Source organism: Gracilinanus agilis, chromosome 2 (genome assembly GCF_016433145.1).
Source record: "Gracilinanus agilis isolate LMUSP501 chromosome 2, AgileGrace, whole genome shotgun sequence".
NCBI lineage: Eukaryota > Metazoa > Chordata > Mammalia > Didelphimorphia > Didelphidae > Gracilinanus > Gracilinanus agilis.
The window spans coordinates 347419885-347440331 of record NC_058131.1 but is presented as its reverse complement, the minus strand read 5'-3'; the positions used below and the strand labels follow the sequence as shown (position 1 = coordinate 347440331).

The 20447-nt window shown below is 38.4% G+C and overlaps 1 protein-coding gene across 1 annotated transcript in view; it reads right to left on the bottom strand.

The window, feature by feature from the left end:
- LOC123237441 (ubiquinol-cytochrome-c reductase complex assembly factor 1) overlaps positions 1-19318 on the bottom strand; it is an 87646-nt gene extending 68328 nt beyond the window's left edge. The window contains exon 1 of the mRNA XM_044664366.1: positions 19287-19318. Coding sequence (XP_044520301.1) covers positions 19287-19310 — 24 coding nt within the window. The 5' untranslated portion in view covers positions 19311-19318. The remainder of the gene's footprint in view (positions 1-19286) is intronic.
- Positions 19319-20447: the final 1129 nt, after the last annotated feature.

Sequence of the window (20447 nt, the reverse complement as noted above, 5' to 3'; positions counted from 1 at the left end):
CTAAGAGATAGAGAGGAGGATCAATGGAATAGACTTGGGGTACTTAAGTGATGTCAGCAAAACAGTGTATGATAAACCCATATGATAAACTTTTGGGACAAAAATCCACTATTTGACAAAACTGCTGGGAAAATTGGAAAACAATATGGGAGAGATTAGGTTTAGATCAACATCTCACACTCTACACCAAGATAAATTCAGAATGGGTGAAAGACTTGAATATAAAGAAGGAAACTGTAAGTAAATTAAGTGAACACAGAATAGCATACTTGTCAGATCTCTGGGAAAGGAAAGATTTTAAAACCAAGCAAGAGTTAGAAAAAATTACAAAATGTAAAATAAATAATTTTGATTATATTAAATTAAAAAGTGTTTGTACAAACAAAAACATGCAACCAAAATCAGAAAGGAAACAACAAACTGGGAAAAAAATCTTTATAACAAAAAATTCTGACAGAGGTCTAATTACTCAAATATACAATGAGCTAAATCAATTGTATAAAAAATCAAGCCATTCTCCAATTGATAAATGGGCAAGAGACATGAATAGGCAATTTTCAGATAAAGAAATCAAAAGTATCAATAAGCACATGAGAAAGTGTTCTAAATCTCTAATAATTAGAGAAATGCAAATCAAAACAACTCTGAGGTATCACCTCACACCTAGCAGATTGGCTAAAATGATAGCAAGAGAGAGTAATGAATGTTGGAGGGGATGTGGCCAAACTGGGAAGTTAATGCACTGCTGGTGGAACTGTGAACTGATCCAACCATTCTGGATGGCAATTTGGAATTATGCCCAAAGAGTGATAAAAGAATGCCTGCCCTTTGATCCAGCCATACCATTGCTGGGTTTGTACCCCAAAGAGATCATAGATAGACTTGTACAAAAATATTTCTAGCTGTGCTCTTTGTGGTGGCAAAAAAACTGGAAAACAAGGATATGCCCTTCAATTGGGGAATGGCTGAACAAATTGTGGTATATGTTGGTGATGGAATACTATTGTGCTCAAAGGAATAATAAACTAGAGGAATTCCATGTGAACTGGAAAGACCTCCAAGAATTGATGCAGAGTGAAAGGAGCAGAGCCAGAAGAACGTTGTACACAGAGACTGATACACTGTGGTAAAATTGAATGTAATGGACTTCTGTACTAGCAGCAATGCAATGACCCAAGACAATTCTGAGGGATTTATGGAAAAGAACGTTATCCACATTCAGAGGAAGAACTACAGGAGAGGAAATACAGAAGAAAAACAACTGCTTGAACACCTGGGTTGATGAGGGCATGATTGGGGATGTAGACCCGAAAGGACCACACCAATGTAACTATCAATAATATGTAAATAAGTCTTGACTGACCACACATGTTAAAACCAGTGGAAATGCGAGTTAGCTATGGGCGGGGGGAGTTTGAGGGGGTGAAGGATAAAGTAAAAACATGAATTATGTAACCATGGAAAATTTTCTAAAAATAAAAAATTAATAATAATAATAATAATAAAGAAAAGAAAAAACAGTCTGCAATGCCCATCAATTGTATAATGGCTGAAAGAATGAAGAAAATGGTTTCAGAAAAACCTGGGAAGACTTACATGAACTAGTGTAGAGTGAAATAAATAGAACCAGGAGAATAATTTATGCAATAACACTATTATAAAAGATAAGGAATTTTTAAATACATGGCAACTCTAATCAAAACAATGACCAACCACAACTCTAAGAACTTGTGATGAAACATGCCATATACTTCTGATAGAAAGCTGATGGACTCAAGAACACAAATTGAAGCATATTTTCTTTTCTTCTTTTTAAATTCATTTTGGGCATAGCTAATGTGGGAGTTTGTTTTTAGTTTTGTTTTGTTGGTTGTTTGTTTTTTAAACCCTGACCTTCTACCTTAGAATCAATACTTCATATTGGTTCCAAGGCAGAGAGTGGTAAGAGATAGGCAAAGGAGGTTAAGTGACTTGCCCAAGGTCACACAGCAAGGAAGTGTCTGAGGCCAGATATGAACCCAAGACCTCCTGTCTCTAGGCCTGACTCTCAATCTACTGAGACATCCAGCTGATCCCCAAGAATTTGTTTTGAATGATATAATTATTTGCAATGGATTTTGTTTTTGTCTTCTCAAAGGGTAGGGGAGAGGAAAGTAAGGAGACAATTTGAAACTGAAAATAAGACTGAATTTTTTTAAGAGGTCCCTGTTCTCAAATTCAGTTCAATCAGTAGGACAATGACATGCAAACAACTATGTACAAACAGGATATAGAATAATAGTGTGTATACTAGTTATTAGGCACCTACTATATATACATATAGTGCCTACTATATATCATAGTACCAGGCACTACATACTAAATGCTTAACAAATAATAGCTCATTTAATCTTCACATCTTTGGGAAGTAGATGTTATTAATATCCCCACCTTGAAGAGTTTGAGACCAAATCTGAACTCAAGACTTCCTGACTCCAGGCCCAGCTCTCTATCCAATACACCTATGGTGGTGAACCTCTGGCACGCATGCCAAAGGGGACACTCAGAGCCCTCTCTGTGGGCACATAAGCTGTCGTCCCAGCACAGAGTTCGCCAGAGATCATTACTAGAAAGCCAGAGGGATGCAGGGCCAGGCTGCTCCCCTCCCCATCACCATGCACACCTGAGGACATTTCTCATATCACCTGCCCCTCTAAAAGGTTCACCACCACTGCACTACAGCAACTAATGGAAATAATCAACTGAGGAAAGGCACTAACATTAAGAGGGCCTGGGAAAGGCTTCTTGTAAAAGGTAGCATATTACCTGGGACAATGAAGGAAGCAAAAAAAGCCAGGAAACAGAGAGAACAAAGAAAATTCCAGGTATTAGGGATAGCCAGTAAAAACACACAGTTAAGAGATGAAGCATCTTGTGCAAATAACAGCAAGGAAGCCAGGATAACTTATCACAGAGTATTTGGTGGGTGAGGAGAAAAAGGTATAAAGCTACCAGAAAGGGGACAGCTAGGTAGCTCAGTGGATAGCAAGTCAGGTCTGAAGTAGGGAGGACCTGGGTTCAAATGTGGCCTCAGACATGTCCTAGCTGTGTGATCCTAGGCAAGTCACTTAACCTCAATTACCAAGCCCTTACCTCTACTTTTGCCTTGAAATCAATACTAAGTATCAATTCTAAGACAGAAGGTAAGAGTTTAAAAAAAATACTAGAAAAGTAGAGGAGAAAAAGGTCAAGAATCTCGAAAAATAGTAAGACATAAAATAAGGAGGCACAATACTTTCAAAGAATTTTGCCAATCACATGGAAGATGGTTTATAAAAAATCCAAACAAGAAAGATTCCCTATGGATGATGAGGTTCTTCAGATGTTTCTACTTGCAAATTACAGATTAAAATTACATTACAAATGCCACTATTCCACCCTGGTTCTCCGATATGTCTTACTGTTCCTTCATTCCTATCACTTCACCTAACTGCAGGTGTTCCTGAAGGCCCTGTCCTAGGTCTCCCAACTCTTCTCCCATTTTTTTCTTCTTAACCTCATCATCTCCCAACATTTAATTATCATCTCTATGCAGATGATTTCAGATCTACATATGCAGCCAAAGTATTTCCCTAGAGCTTCAGTCTTGCATTACCAATTGCCTATAAACTGGATGTCCCAGAGTCATCTCAAACTTAACATGTCTAAAAGTGAATTTATAATCATTTTCCCCAAACCCTTCCAAACTCTTCCAAACATCCCCAAATCATTCTTTCAATCTCTCAGGTTCATAATATCAGCATTATTCAGGACTTCTCTACATATCCAATCAGTTCTTTCACAATATCTCTTATGTCTGACCACCCTCTCCACTCACACAGCTACCTCCTAAGCCCAGACCCTCGACATCTCTCACCCACATTACTGCAAAAGCCTCCTAATTCATTTTCCTATCTCAAATCTTACAGTACTCCAATTCATCCTACACACTACTGCCAAAGTATGATTCCTCTATTCAATCAACTCCAATAGTTTCCTATTGCCTCCAGGATAAAATATAAACTCCTCTGTTAAGCTTGTAAAATCCTTCACAACCTTGCCTCAACCTATCTTTATAGACTGAATAGATGTTACTCTCCTCCCAAACTCTGAGATCCAAGCCACACTGGTCTTCTGTTTGTCTCATTTTCTGCACTTTTACCCATCATCCCACAGGTCTGGAATATACCCCCTTCCTTCCCTTTGCCTCAGAGAGGACCTCATTTCCTTTAAGATGCAGTTCAAATATCATCTTCTCTAGTTTACCTGCTCTTGTCCTCCGAAACAATTTTGTATACATTTGTACTTATTTACTACATATATATTATACATTTATATGATGTGTATACAGATACATGCATGCACATGTGTGTATGTATGTGTCTCTACCCCATTAGACTGTAAACTTCTTGTGAGAGATTATTGAATTCTTCATATATCTACCCTCAGCACTTAGTACAGTGTGGGGTCACATAGTAGGCATTGAATGTTTATTGACTGATCAACTTCAGAGATCACTTATCCTGACCCCTCATTTTGCAAACAGTAGAGCTATGATTCAAACCTGTGTAGTCTAACTCCAGATCTAATCTATCCCTTCAGCTACAACACAAGGAAATCAAACAGGTAAGAAGTGGGCAGTGAGGCATGTCTAGAACAGCCCCTAAAGCAAGGGTTTGGCTAATTTTCACAGCAACTCTCATGACTAGCTCAGTAAGGGCTGGCTTTAATTATGGACCTGCCTGTTCTCTGCAATGCCCAATAACTCCAATAACAGGTTCCTTATTTGTTACATTTAACACCCGGTTAATAATACACATCCCTGTTCTCTACAAGAAAAGATCTCAAAAAAACAGTCTCTTGGGACCACTTACTTCCTTAATCTTGGGAGAGTGGGTAAATGATACTGTAGACCAGAAATAGTAAAATCACAAGGAAATGCAAGGAGGCAGGAGGTGGCACAATGAATAGACTTCAGAAGGATCTGGGTTCAAATCTGATCTCAGACACTTCCTAGCTATGTATGATCCTGGGCAAGTCACTTAACTCCATTTGCCTAGCTCTTGCCCTTCTGTTTTAAGAGTTGCTACTTAGAAAGTAATGGTTTAAAAAAAAAAAAGAAAAGAAAGTTTAAAAGACTAAATAAGCTGTTTTAGATATGCTGAATTAAGAGTATCAGTAAGACAATCCAGCAGAAAAGTCCCAAAAGCAGTTTAAAATTCAGGTCTAGAACTTGGAAGAAAGTCTAGACAGAACTGAAGATATAATCTGGAAGTTTATAGGTGGGTAGCTAAAGCCATGGGGTTGAATGACAAGGTCAAGGAAGAGTGAAAAGACAACCCAGAACAGACTGTGAGGAACATTCAAATAAAGGGGGTCAAGGGGCAGGTGGGTAGCTCAGTGGATTGAGAGCCAAGCCTAGAGACAGGAAGTCCTAGTTTCAAATCTGACCTTTCTAGCTGTATGATCCTGGGCAAGTCACTTATCCCCAATGCTTACCCCTTACTACTCTTCTGCCTCGGAACCAATACAGAGTATTGATTCTAAGATGGAAAGTAAGAGTTAAAAAAAATAAAGGGGGTCAAGATGAGAGAAAGGAAATATAGGACCACCTAAAGAAGGAATAATTGGAGAGAAAGTAGGAAAACCGGTAGTGTTAGCTGTGATGGCAAGAGAAGCAAGTATATTAAGTATATCTAGTAGAAAGAGATGTATTGGGGCAGCTACATAGCAGAGTGGACAAAGCACTAGGCCTGGAGTCAGAAGGGTCTGGGTTCAAATCAGGTCTCAGACACTTCCAAGCTGTGTGAAAGAACAAAGCTATCTCTTCTATAACTAGCAAAGTGGACAATTATGGTAAGAAATTTTGAGAAAGGAAGAAAGAAATATGAAAAATTTGAAAAATAAAAATATTTAAAAATCAGAAAGAGCCCACATTATATGTTTTTTTTTTTTAAAAACCCATGCCTTCTGTCTAAGAACCAATACTAAACATAGGTTCCAAGAAAGAAGAGTAGTAAGGACTAGGACAGTGATGGACAAACTACTGCCCTCAGGCCAGATTCAGCCCCCTGAAATGTTCTATCCTGCCCTGTGACATTATTCCTAATCTGACAAATACAATGAGTAGGATACAATACAATGAAACTTCAAAAGAGTTGCCTTAGAAACAGACTGACAGATGAGCATTTCCTTTTCTTTGGCTCCCTCTTTAAAAAGTTGCCCATCACTGGTAGGCAATTGGGGTTAAGTGATTTGCCTAGGATCACACAGTTAGGAAGTGTCTGAGACCACATTTGAACCAGAACGTCCTGTCTCCATGTCTGGCTCTCTATCCACTAAGCTACCTAGTTGCCTCAAAGGTGATTTTAAAATGTGAAATTATTTATTATGTCTTGTTATTGAAATGATATATCCTTTTGTGTAAGAGAACAGAATCAAATGTTTTCCAGAAACCTGTTTGTATTCAGGCAAGGCTAAAGCAAGTCTAAAAATGTTCTCTTTCAGCTGAGGACTGTACCTTTTTTTTTTTTTTAATTAAGAGCTTTGATTTAGATGTTTTAGGGGTTTCTATTTTAACTTAAGATTTACCAGAATTATTCAGTGTCGACATTACTTTCCTAAAAATTCAAATATGGGATAAGACAAACCATGTTAAGTTTCATCCCGAATAGAGAGAGGAAATGGCAAGAAGGAACAACATGAACTTTTGGAAAATTTTCTTAAGAATTTCCCTACTTATTTTTTTCAATATCAACAGAAATATGTCAACATCATTTCGGTTCTACTTGGCCTTATACCAATTTTTAAATCAATTTTTATTGGGGAAACAGTATCTTCGATCTCATTCTTCCCTTCTCTATTTACACAGGGAGGGAGAGGAGGGAAAGAAAGAAGGAACAAATGAAAGACGAAACAGAAGAATGATGAAGGAAGGAAGGATAAATTTATTAGGTGCCTACTATGTGTCACGCCCTATACCAAAGGCTTTATAAGTATCTCATTTTTACTTCACAGAGGTCCTGGATAGTAGATACTATTTTTATTTCCATTTTACAGTTGAGAAAACTGAAGCAGACAGAGGTTGTGCCCAAGGTCACACAGCTTGTAAAAGAATTTGAGGCCAGATTTTAATTCAGGTCTTCCAAATTCCATGTCCAACTATCTATTTCCTCTTACAACCTCAACTCTGGTCCAGACATGCAACTGTGCCTAAATTCAAAACAAGAAGATCCTCTTTCTCATCTGATCTATTATATACAGTTGCAAGAATCATTCTTTGGTTAAGAATAGCTTACATTTACTAGGCAAACTTTAAAGCTTAAAAATGCTTTGCATACATCAGTTCATTTGACTGTCCTAACATTGTTTCATTATTCCCATTTTACAGATGAGAAAAAACTGAGATGTTAAGAAATGTGTCACAAAGCTAAATAGTAGCACAGCCAGGTCACAGAACTCTCTCTTAAAACATTAGATATATTGTTCTTTCCATTACACTATGTGGGCCTCTCTTTGTATTTGCTTTTGAACATATCTTTTTTTCTCAGAAATCTGCAATCAATTCCAAATGCTTTTTTTTTTTTAAACCCTTGTACTTCAGTGTATTGCCTCATAGGTGGAAGATTGGTAAGGGTGGGCAATGGGGGTCAAGTGACTTGCCCAGGGTCACACAGCTGGGAAGTAGCTGAGGCCGGGTTTGAACCTAGGACCTCCTGTCTCTAGGCCTGACTCTCACTCCACTGAGCTACCCAGCTGCCCCCTCCAAATGCTTTTTTAACCAAATTTAAATGGTTGATTATAAATTTTTTTTCAAAACTAGAAGGAGCCTTAATGTGAATGTGCAATCCCCTCATTTTGCAAAAGAAAGTAAGGCTCTGAGGAAAATAAACTGTTCATGGTCAGACGGTGATAGTGGCAGAAGCAGGACTAGTCATTCAGACAGTATTCTTTCTACTAGACTCCACCTCATCTTAAGATTTCCAGAGCTCCTCCTGCCTAACCTATCTATCTAACCACATATTTCCTGGGGTTCAGTAATCCAGACAAAGTCAATCGCCAAGCTGTCTTTCTCCACTCCAGAGCCACTCGTCCTCCTTATTAAATAATATTCCCTACCTTCCTTCACAAGTCTGCTAAAAATTCATTTCCTTCATAGAAGCTTTGCAGACCCATCCCACTTGGCTCCAGTTACTCCATTCACCTTTCTTTTCCCCTCCACCCTCACCCAATAACTCAGGTTTACACATGTGTTTAGACTTCTTTGACTAACTTATACTTCAGTGTTCCAGCCCAAGTAGAAAAACTGGCTTTTTTTCAGTTAAGTTCTATACCCCTGGGTAGCCATGTCAGGTATGTAGTTATAGATGAAAAAGTTATGGATGATGGCTTTGCTGTTAGTTGCAATATGTCTGTCTCTTTCAGATGAAATTCATGGCATCCATAGGCCCAGTCTGGTGACTTGCATTCAGATATAGAGAAGTATATTTTCTGCTACTAACAAGTGGTTGGTAGACACAGCAGTAGTCATACAGGTGGGGCAACTAGGTAGCCCAACTGGATAAAGTACCAGGTCTGGAGTTAGGAGAACCTGGATTCAACTCAGGCCTCAGACCCTTCCTAGTTCTGTGATCCTGGCAAATTGCTTAATCCCAATTGCCTAGTTCTGCCTGAGAACTGATATTTAATATCGATTTTAAGACAGAAAGTAAGAGTTTTGGTGGGGAGAGAAGGAAATAAGATAAAATATATTTAAAGGATAGAAACTATCCTCATAGAAACCAAGAAGAGACTCTTCCCTGTTTTCTGGAATGGTCTAATCTGTTTATGCAGTTTGGTGCTTCTGTCTCTCAAACAAAGTCAAAATCATCATTCTGTTACTTTTCTCTCTTTAAATTAAGTTTATGGTCACTAAACTGTGCATAACCTTTGACTCATTAGTTAAAAAAAAAAAGAGGATACATGTGAACAAAAATATTTCTAGCAGCTCTCTTAATAGTGAGGTTGGAAACTACGGGAATGATCTTCAACTGAGAAATGGCTGAACAGGGGGCAGCTGGGTGTGTCAGTGGATTGAGAGTCAGTCCTAAAGACCGGAGGTCCTGGGTTCAAATATGACCTCAGACACTTCCTAGCTGTGTGACCCTGGGCAAGTCACTTAACCCCCATTGCCTAGCTCTTACCACTCTTATGTCTTGGAGTCAATAATGTGTATTGGCTCCAAGACAGAAGGTAAGGGTTTAAAAAAAAATGGTTGAACAAATTGTGGTATATGAATGTAACTGAATACTGTAAGAAATAACTGTGCTGTAAGAAATAACCAAAGGGACAGTTTCAGAGAAACCTGTAAAGATTTCTATGAAATGATCAGCAAAATAATGTGAGCAAAACCAACAGTTTATATAATAACAATACTGTCAAGATAAATAACTTTGCCTTAAAAATTGATTAATGACCTATTACAGTTCTATAAGACCAGTAATGAAGCACTGATCAAGCATGCTACCCACCTCCTGATAAAAAGATAAACTTAAGTATAGAATAAGTTATAATATTTTGGATATTGCCAATGTTTAATTTGCTTTGATTATGAATATCGTTATTTGGATTTTGTTTTTCTTTCTTTTTCAATGATTGAGGGGAGGAAAGAGTGAAGAAATATTTGTGGGTTGAAAATACATTTTTAAAAATATTTATATAATTTTATTTTTTAAATATTTTTTCCACAATTACACAATTCATTTTTTCTCCCTCCCCTCTTCCCTCCCTCCTCCCAAAGTTGACAAGCAATTCCACTATATATGTATTATCCCTCAAAATATGAAAATAAAAATTTTTAAGTATGTAAATGAAAAAAATTAGCCTTGTGATTCAGTTTTAAAAGTAGAAGTACTGTAATGGAACTAACTAAAGTACTCTTCACTATGTCATCTGATTACTATAGATCACTTTAAGTCAAGGTTCAACAAATTTTAGATGGCAGGTTAGCAGGATACCTGATTCTGAACAATTATTGATAATAAACCATGAAAAAGCAGGTGTGAATTTAAATATTACCCCTCATTCACTAAGACTGATACTGGAAAAAGAATGAACAATGTCTAATTATAATGGCCAGGCTTAACTGTAGAAAAGAGTTTTGGAAATATAACTCCCTCCCTTGGTTGCAGAAGGAACTATAGATGCAGAATGATTAAAATACTATCTGAAGTGGTCAATGTATTGGTTAAGTTGGCTTTACTAAACTTTTTTCCCCTCTCTTAAAATATTTGTTTTAAGAAAATGATTTAGGGGTAGTGGGATGAGGGATATGTTCAAAAACAAATGTGATATAACAACAAAAGGAATCAATTATTTAAATTCAAGCATATATGTATTTAAAGAATCTTATTGGAAACACTAGGGGATGTTATTGCCTCCACCTCCTCCAAGGAGCAAGAGAAGGAAGTTCTCTGTCGGAGAGCACTGGTGGGTCTGCTTTGCTCTGCCTCTTTTCTCACTGCCTGACCACTTCTTCACCACTGAGACCAGCAGATTCCTGTAGGAGGACAAAGGAGTTCATTTCTCATAAGTCAAAGCTCATCACAAGCACACCTCTGTCTGGATCATTCTGGCTCCAAACAACCAATGAATAAGTATTTATTAAATGCCTACTATGTGCCAGACATTGTGCTAAATGCTGGGATTACAACTACAAAAGTGAATCAGTCCAACTCCTGACACCCACAAACTAGAGCTATAGCAGTAAGATCATTGGATTAGAGCTAAAAGGAACTGTGGAGATGATCGGGTCAAATGACCTCATTTTTGAGGTGAAGAAACAGGCCTAGTGAAGTGACTGTTTCAAAATCACACAGAGACAAAGTAGAAAGAATCAGCATTTGAAGCCAAGTCCTCTACTCTTTATACTCCATTGCATTACTTCTCCACCCTCCTCTAGACTCACCCACTCCAGCCCCTCTCAACACTATAAAAAACCACAAGAATAAAAAAGGATGGACCATCTGGTACTATACTGAATAAAGCAGACTGCTGCAATAGAAAGAACCCTGGACTAGGAGGCAGAAGTCCTGGGTTCTAACACTGGCTCATGTGTGACATGCTCTGTTCTATGGGTCATTCAAGCTCTGAAATTCTAAGCTTTTACAATGCTTTCAGTGCTCTGATTCTATGAATTTTGTCTGGTACCTAGGTTTAAGGACTGGATCCGATACGTAAAACAAATTGTTAGTCCTACTTTAAATAATTTAAGTACGGTTATTACTGTTTCCTAAGAGTACTACAATTTGCTGGATTTCCCACTAGGTAAGAGCATCTACAACAGAATCAATGAAACCACACCCTGACAATAGCGTGACAATGACTGCAAGGCTGGAGTTATAAGACCTTTTCACCTAAAGAGTGGGAAAGAAAATGCAATACTTGAGACAAAAGGAAGAGTGGCAGTCAGCTAACCAGGATGGTCTTAAAATACTACCTGGGGAAAAAAATACAAATGAACTTAACTTACAAGTGGGAATGAATGAAACTTTTTTTGCCAAGCACCTGGGTTTTGAGAAACTAGGCAGGAATAACCTTATTTTATTAAAATGCCAAGCAAGATGTTCCAGAAATATTTATACATTTGACACATGGTATCATCATCCAGTGAGGTCCATAATACATGTTTATTGATAAATTAATCATTATAAACTCATCTTCAGTGAGTTCCTTTTGCATTTCATTCTCCAATGCACATTAATATCATAGCATTAGAAGAGATATTAAATATCACCTATAACTGCCAAATATAATAGCCTTTTTTTCTCCTCAATCTTCAGCCTTCTTGGTTTGTCTACAGTATTTAACACTGTTGAATACTTTCTCTTCCTAAATATTCTTCTCTCCTCTAGGCTTCCATGATATTCTCTCTTGGTTCTTATTCTATCTTACCTCTTTCAGACTCTTGCTATATATTTTTAATATAGTTTATTTTTTCCCAATTACATGTAAAAACAATTTTTAACATCCACTTTTAAATTTTGACTTCCAAATTCTCTCCTCCCTGTCTCCTTCTCCTCTCCCTCTTTGAGAAGACAATTTGATATATATTATACATGTGTAGTTATGCAAAACATACTTCCATATCAGTTATATTATGAAATAAAATAAAAACCAAAATAGGGCAAGAAAAACAAATAGTTTTTTTAAGTATGCTTCAATTTGTATTCAGCCTCCATCAATTCTTTCTCTAGAAGTGGAGAGTATTTTCCATGGTAAGTCCTTCATTGTCTTAGATCATCATATTGCTAAAATTTTTTTTTTTTTTATCCTGGGACTCCATTCTAGGAGCATAGGGCCACAACCAGTAGGCAATGGGTCGCACTGTCGCTCAGGGTCACCCAGCTGGGAAGTGTCTGAGCCCAGATTTGAACCTAGGACCTTTCGTCTCTAGGCCTGGCTCTCAATCCACTGAGCTAGCCCAGCTGCCCCTGCTTAAGGTTGCAGTTTCTTTAGCAGATGTAGTTTTACAGGGTGGGGTTACTAGCCCCACGCCCAAACCTCCTCCTTTTTCATCCGGGCTAGGGACTGTCCTTGGCCCAGGAGTGGTAAGGGTGGGCAGTAGGGGTCAAGTGACTTGCCCAAGGTCACACAGCTGGAAGTGTCCGAGGCCGGACTTGAACCTAGGACCTCCAGTCTCTAGGCCTGGCTCTCAATCCGCTGAACCACCCAGCTGCCCCATTGCTAAAAATAGCTAAGTCATTCACAGTTAACCATTATGCCTTATCATCAGTTCATATAAGTCTTTCCAGTTTTTTCTGAAATCATCCTACTCATTATTTCTTATGGCACAATAGTATTCAACACAATCATTTACAACTTGTTCAGCCATTCCCTAATTGATGGACATTCACTCAATTTCCAATTCTTTGCCACAAGAGCAGCTATAAATATTTTTGTACATATAAGTCCTTTTCCTTTTCTTTAAATATTCCTTTAGGTCACTTGGTTAATTCTAGGTCAAAGACTGCAGTTTTGTAGTCCTTTGGACATAGTTTCAAAAATGTTCTCCAAAATGGTTGAATCTGTTCACAACTCCAACAGTACATTTACTTTCCCAATTTTTCCACATCCCCTCCAACATTTATCATTTTCCTCTTCTGTCATATTAGCAAAGTGAGAGGTGTGGCAGTGGTTTTGCTTTGCATTTCTCTAATCAATAGTGATTTAGGTATTTTTTAATATGATTATCTATATTCTTTCTTCATACTGTTACATCCACTGACTACAAGTATCTTTCAAGGTACTATTATCCTGGGCATTTTTCTCCTGTCTCATTGATCTCATCAGCTCGAATGAATTCAATTACCCTACCTCAACAGAGATGATCTATACACACATATACATACACATATACATGAGAATGAATATAAACTATGTATATAGATATGCATATATTTATATCCATGTATCAAACAATCCTAATCTTTCTCTTGGGCTCCAGTTCTGCATAACTGCTTTTTAGACATCAAAACTGGATGTTCACTGGGCATCTCAAATACATTAAGAACAAAACGAAATTCATTAAAATCCCCAAACTCTCCCCTCTTATTAATATTCATCCCTATTAGTTGAAGATGCCATCACCCTCCCAAGGCTCAAAGTCTAAGTATCTTTCTTGACTCTTGACTCTCACTAGCCCCATAATATCAATCTGATACTAAATCTTGTTTTTGCTTCACAGCTCCAGGAATTTTCCCATTATCCTCCACACCTGGAATGCTTTACCGCCTCATCTGCCTGGCTTCCTTCAAGTTCCAAATAATATCCCATCTTCTACAGGAAGCCTTTCCCAATCCATCATAATTCTAGTGCCTTCCCTACATTAAATATTTCCTATTTACCCTGCATATAATTTGTTTGTACATATTTGCTTGTTTATCTTCCCAGTGATATTGAGAGTTCCTTAAGAGTGGAGACTATCTCTTATCACTTTTTCTATCCCCAATCATTGGTACAGTATCTAGCATATAATAGGGACCTACTTCATGTCCTCATCACCTCTTACCTGGATTACTGTAACAGCCTCCTAAATGCTTTCCCTGCTCATATCTCTCTCTTCTCTTAATACATCTTCAACTCAGCTGCCCAGATGATTTTTCTAAAGCATAACTCTTTTAACTATGTCACTCTCCTGCCCAATGATCTCCAGTGGTTTCCTATTATCTCCATGATAAAATATATTTTTTTATTTGGCATTTAAAAGCCTTCCAGGCTTTTTATACATTCCTCCCCTCCAAATATACTAGAATATAGCTACACTGACCTGTTTGCTGCTTTAGAGTCTATACTGTGTATTGGTTCCAAGGCAGAGGAGTGGTAAAGGCCGGGCAATGGGGGTTAAGTGACTTGGCCAGGATCACACTGAGCTAGGAAGTATCTGAGATCAGATTTGAACCCAGGACTTCCCTGCCTCTACATCCAGCTCTCAATCCACTGAGCCATCTAGCTGTCTCCCCTACCTCTAGCTACTGTTTCTTAAACATAAAATTCCAACTTCCATCTTTGTACCCCTATACTGTCTATACCCCATGCCTGGACTGCACTTCCCCATCACCTTTGCCTTTTAAGTTACCCTGGTTTCCTTCAAGACCTAGTTCAGATCTGATGGGCTGCAGGAGGCCTTCCCCAGCCTCTGCCACTGCCTTCTCCACCTGAGATGATCTTCCATGTATGCCGTATACATTTTGAATGCACATAGTGATTTAAATGTTCTTTTCCCCATCTGAATGCAAACTCTCAGATGTTTTTTTGTAAGTCTTTGAATCCTCAGCACTTAATCTATAGCTAATAGTTTAATAAGCACCTGCTGGCTAATGACTGCCCTTTCATTCAAATCAGGAATAATTCCCTCTACTTACATACACAGGATCTTAGATATAAAGCTAGAAGGGCCCTCAGAAGTCATTCCAAATTCTTTATTTTATAAATGAGGAAACTGAGGTCCAGCGGTTAAATGATTTACCCAAAATCATACAATTTCCAAGTGGCAGAGTGAGAATTTGAACCAAGTCCTCTGACTCCAAATCCAGGACTCATTCCAGTATTGGTGCTTGCCTCAGTAATTTTCAATTCACTTCTACAACAAACGACAACAATAATAGCAGATATTTAAACTTTATAAATCATTTATGCATGTCGTAACATTTGATCATTACAAGAAACTTATGAAATATGTAGTTTGATATTACTATTCCCATTTTCAGATGGGGAACCTAGGGCGACGTAATTAAGTGACTTGCCCAAGGTCACATTGCCAATAAGTAGTAGAACTAGTCATTCTTTTTAGATCCCAGGTTAATGGTAGTAACAGTTAAATGAAGATGATGTGGAAGAAGAAGAGATAAAGAATCTCTCTGAGGGGCAGCAAGGTGGCTCAGTGGATTGAGTCAGGCCCAGGGATGGGAGATCCAGGGTTTAAATCTGGCCTCAGACACTTTCTAGTTGTATAATACTGGACAAGTCACTTAATCCCCATTGCCTAGCCCTTACTGCTCTTTTGCCTTGGAATCAATACTTAGTATTGATTCTAAGATGGAAAGTAAGAGTTTAAAATAAAGGGGAAAAAAAGAATCTCTTTGAAAAAACCTTAGCAGTATTTTAGGAGAAGGCAAAAGGACTTGATCAAAATAACAATATGGATACTCAACTAATCAGACAGCCCAGAGCCACCACAATCAGTCCCACAAAAAACAATTTTCACTACAATTTACAAATCCAAATAGAACAGCTGTACTCATCCTTTCCTTGTCTCTCTTCTACTTCATTTTTTTCTCTCTTTTCTCACTCTTACCCTTCCTTCTCCCCAATCCTTTCTATTAATACAATCTTGTATTGTATCTTAGCCTATTCAGTAAGCCATATTGTCTCTTGTGGATAAAAAATCATGAAGGAAGTAGTTTCAGAGACACCCAGAAAGGCTCATATGAACTAATGCAGAATGGAGTGAGTAGAACAATTTATACAATAAAAGCACCATAAAGACAAACTTTGAAAAACTTAAGAATTCTGATTGATGCATAAACCATGATTCCAAAGAACACATGATGAAATGCTTCCTGACACAGATTTAACTGAGGGTACAGATCTCAGATATGCATTTTTTTTAGACATGACCAATGCTGAAGTTTGCTTTGCTTGACTATACAAATCTGTTATAGGGGTTTTGTCTTGTAGGAGGGTTGGGGGGGGAATACATTTTTTTCACTGAAAAAAAATTAAAATTAAAAACCTCTCAGTATCCTAGGGCAACTCTAACTATAAATTGTAGAAGTTTTAGACCTACTATATTAGTAAAAGTTTCAATAGAATTCCCAAATATTAGTGAAATTAGTCTTGTCTATCCTTGGCTACCACTTCTCTACATTTGTGGCCACCTAGGATTGGAATGTAAGCTGTAAGAGGGCAGGGACTCTCTTATCTTCATATCCCAAGCTTAGCACAACACTTAATGCTTTAGTGTTTAGCATAGTACTTAATGCTTTTTCATGAGGGAAAGTGTTTTCCTTGACTATGTATATTTCTTACAAGAGTTTTGCTTTTTTTCTTTATTTCAAAGAAGGGTCCCAGAAACAGTTGCTATAATGAAAGAAATCAATAAAAAAAATTATTTTAAGTAAATGACCTTTGTTTCCCAGTAGACAAAAGAAAATCCCTAAGAATCTTACCAAATATCACTTTCACTTCCTAAATTAGTAAAATACCTGGAATAATCACTACACATTGGGTAGAGGAAGACGGTTTAGATTTCAAAGCATTTATACAAGACCCTTTCGATATACACTAAGGGGCAGCTAGGTAAGACAGTAGACAAAGTGCCAGACCCAGCAGTGACCTTCTGGTACATTTCACTTCATTGTTACAATGCCATTTGAAATTTCTTGAATGTGTAGTGACAACATGAGGCTCTTAGGGGTTCTTTAGGGAAAAGGGGAAAGATGCAATAGCCTACGTGCTTAGGAACACGAACATGGGTGAAAGAAATTAGAAAGATAGTGTGTTATTGCAGAGGACAGAACTAGAGATAATAAGGGTAGCAAGTTTCCTAAGTCTATTTTGTAGTGTTTTCCACATTGGTCTAAAATGATTTCTGAGCCCTTTCAGCTCTAATATTTTATGAATTCAATGAGTTCAAAGAATCATTATGAACTGAAGTAACCAAGGAAGACTTCATGAAGAAAGTAAAATTTTAACTGGGTCTGCAAAAATTGGTACAATTTGGATAAGCATAAAGGAAGAATATTCCAGGAATAAGTAAAGGCTCAAAGTGATAGGAAAGGCATTTTTTGGGAACATTAAATTGTTCTTGGCTGAAACAGAAGGTTTGGACAAGGAAATAACATGGTGAAAACACTAGAAAAATTACTCTGGTAGCCTGGGAAGACTGAAATGGAATTGGGAGATAATTAAAAAGCTGTAGCAATCACAGAACACAAATGATAGTAAAACTGACATAATGCTTTAAGCTTTATAAAATTAGAGGTGGTGTTGATATAATAGAAAGAACACAGGATTTCTTGGCCTTACTTTTAATTTTAGATTTCCTGGATTTCAGTAAATTCATAATCTTTATTTATTCACTCAATAGACATCAAGTGGCTATAGCATGCAGAAAGCATTCTAAGGGAAAAGCAAAGATAAGACATTGTTCCCACCTCCAGGAGTTCTATTATAATTTTTCAGGAAAGAAGCCCTACAATACTTATTTTAGATAAGGTAGTTTTCCAGGAAAGTAGTACTATATCATCCTGTCAGACTGGTTATTGTCCAAGCATTTCCTCATTGATCTTTATCCACTAGAGTAGGTCTTGGAACCAGGAAAACTTGGATTCAAATCCTGCCTCTGACACATACTGTCTCTGTGACCCAGGGCAAGTCAACTTCACCTCTCAGGGCTCTAGTTGCAGCCTGTTGGAACAGTGGATCTAGCATTAGAGTAAGATCTGATTTCAAATCATAATTTAAACACTACCTCTGTGATCCTCGGCAAATCACTTAAGTTCTGCCCTAGTTTATTTATCTGAAAAATGGAAGAATGACATCTATCTCCCAAAGTTATCATAAGGAAAAAACAAAATATTTGTAAAGCAATTTGTATATCTTAACACAAATATTAGCTAATAATAATATGATGATGATGATTAGACAACTCTAAAACTGAAAATTATAGCAAAGATGCAAACCTACATTTTTTGAAGAAGTTTCCTCCTCCAGGAGGTAGGCCAAGGAAATCACAGGTCCCATTCTTGCCTTTTTTTCCCACAATTTTGACTTTGCATTACAAGATTTTAAAATCTTTTATGAATCTGAAGCTGCTAGATATCAATTATATAAATACATTATAATTAGAGTTAGATCTGGAAGGAAGCTTAGAAATGGACTAATTTAATCCCCTTATTCTACAGGAGGAAACTTCAGGAAACTGAAGCCCAGAGAAAATCATACAAGTAACAAGTAATACAGCCATTATTCTGATTCAAATCCTCTGCTTCCAAATTTAGTGCACATTCCACTGTCCCACACTGTCTCCCAAAAGACAGAGTTCTAGATCTTTCCACTACTCCATGCAAGCTAGGATCATTAAAATCATTTTCATAAATAGAGGCACTGATATACAGTGGAAAGGATCAATGACTAGTCCTGGATTTCTGCCATTTACCAGCTATAGTATTTAGGATTTGGACCGAAAGGGTCAATAGAGACAGGCCACTGAATCCAATTTCCCTCTACACCTTTTTTCCTTCAACAGATGAATGAACAGAGGCCCAAAAGTGGTGAAGCGACTTGCCTCAAGGTCACACAAAAAGTGAGTTAGTAAGTAGCAGGGCTGTGCCTCAGTCTCCTTCTCTGTAAAAAGAGGAAGTGGGTTTCAATGGTTTCCAAAGTCCCTCTCAGTTCTATTACTATGTCCAAACCTCACCCAAAAACAATACAACTGCAACTAATGATGAGGATGGACATCCAGGATGATTTAAATCCCTACAAAGGGATGTCAAACTTTCTCCTCCGGAAGCACACACCTAAGGACCAAAGCCCAGCTAGGGAATGCTGGTCTGCAGACTCTGCCTCAGTTTCCCCCAGTCCAGAGCCTGTTTCCTGCTCCAGCCCCGCATTCCCAGAGCTCCCTCCGGTGGCCACAGCTTCCCTCCACTGCCCCCCGTAGAAAGGCCGCCCCTGCCCCTAACCCCCGGGTCAGCCACAGGAAAACGGAAAGTCATTCCATCACTCACAAGGACTCGACACAACAGCGCCATGTTGCTCAACAAACATTTCCGGGTGGAAGGGTAAGTTTCCGGAGTTCTCCGCCGGAGTGGGGGTGGGGGTGGGGGATGCCTGCTCTAGGGCAGGAGGCGGACAACGGTGGCGCAAGCGCAGAACCGACCTCAGCAGCGCTACATTCGTCCCTCTCTGTAGTTGCGTCACAACGGCGCTACCTAAATCTATTCTTGTCTCCTGCTTCCACAGCTTCCTATCGTGGGCCACCTTTCCTGCCTTCGGTACCTGTAAACGTGTCCTCACAGACACACACACACCCACACACACCCACAGATCGTTCCCATCCCTCATCCCTCCCTGCATTGACGCTCCCACCGGCCACTCATAGAGACCCTATTCTCCTAACAGGCTCTTCCCCAGCCCTTCCCCCAAATACACACCCTAGAAAATTTACATATTATCTCATCAGCCATCTTTATCCTCCCACTGACCCCATTACAGCCTTCCCTGATAAATCGCTGTGCCCTACGACAGACTCAGTCTTGACCTGTCCCTATAGACCCCCAATACTTTCTCCCCACAAAATGCTTCATACATAATAGCCTTCCCTCTGGACCCTCTGACCCTCACAGACCACATAGCCCACCCCCATTCAGACTCCCACAGCCTCTCGTTCCATCCAAGATTCCCTAATAAACCGCCCCATAAAGCCCTCCTTCCTTTAGACCCACTCCACAGCCTCCCTTCCCTTCTTGGATCTTTCGGTGGCATAGGAAATTCCTAGTAAGGTAACTTCCTCTATCAAGGCAGATCCCAACTACTGTGGCTTTATTCATTGCCTAGGAGGGTTGCCTAGGTCTCAGAGAAGTTAAGCGACTTGCCTAAGGCCATATCCAGCAAGTTCAAGTCAGCTTGACATAATGAATTTGTGGCCAGCTCTTTATCCTCTGCTTCTCAACTTTCAGAGAAATGTTGAATTTTTTGTTTAATTTGGGGATTCAATTTTTAATTTATGTTTAATTTAATTTAATTTATGTTTAATCTGGGGATTCAAAAGATTTTCTTAGGATGTCCCAATCTACTAAACAAACCCAATGAAGATACTAGTCTAGAAGATCATAGATTTAGAACTGAAAGGGACTTTAGAGATCCAAATTGGCCATCTTTAAAAGTTC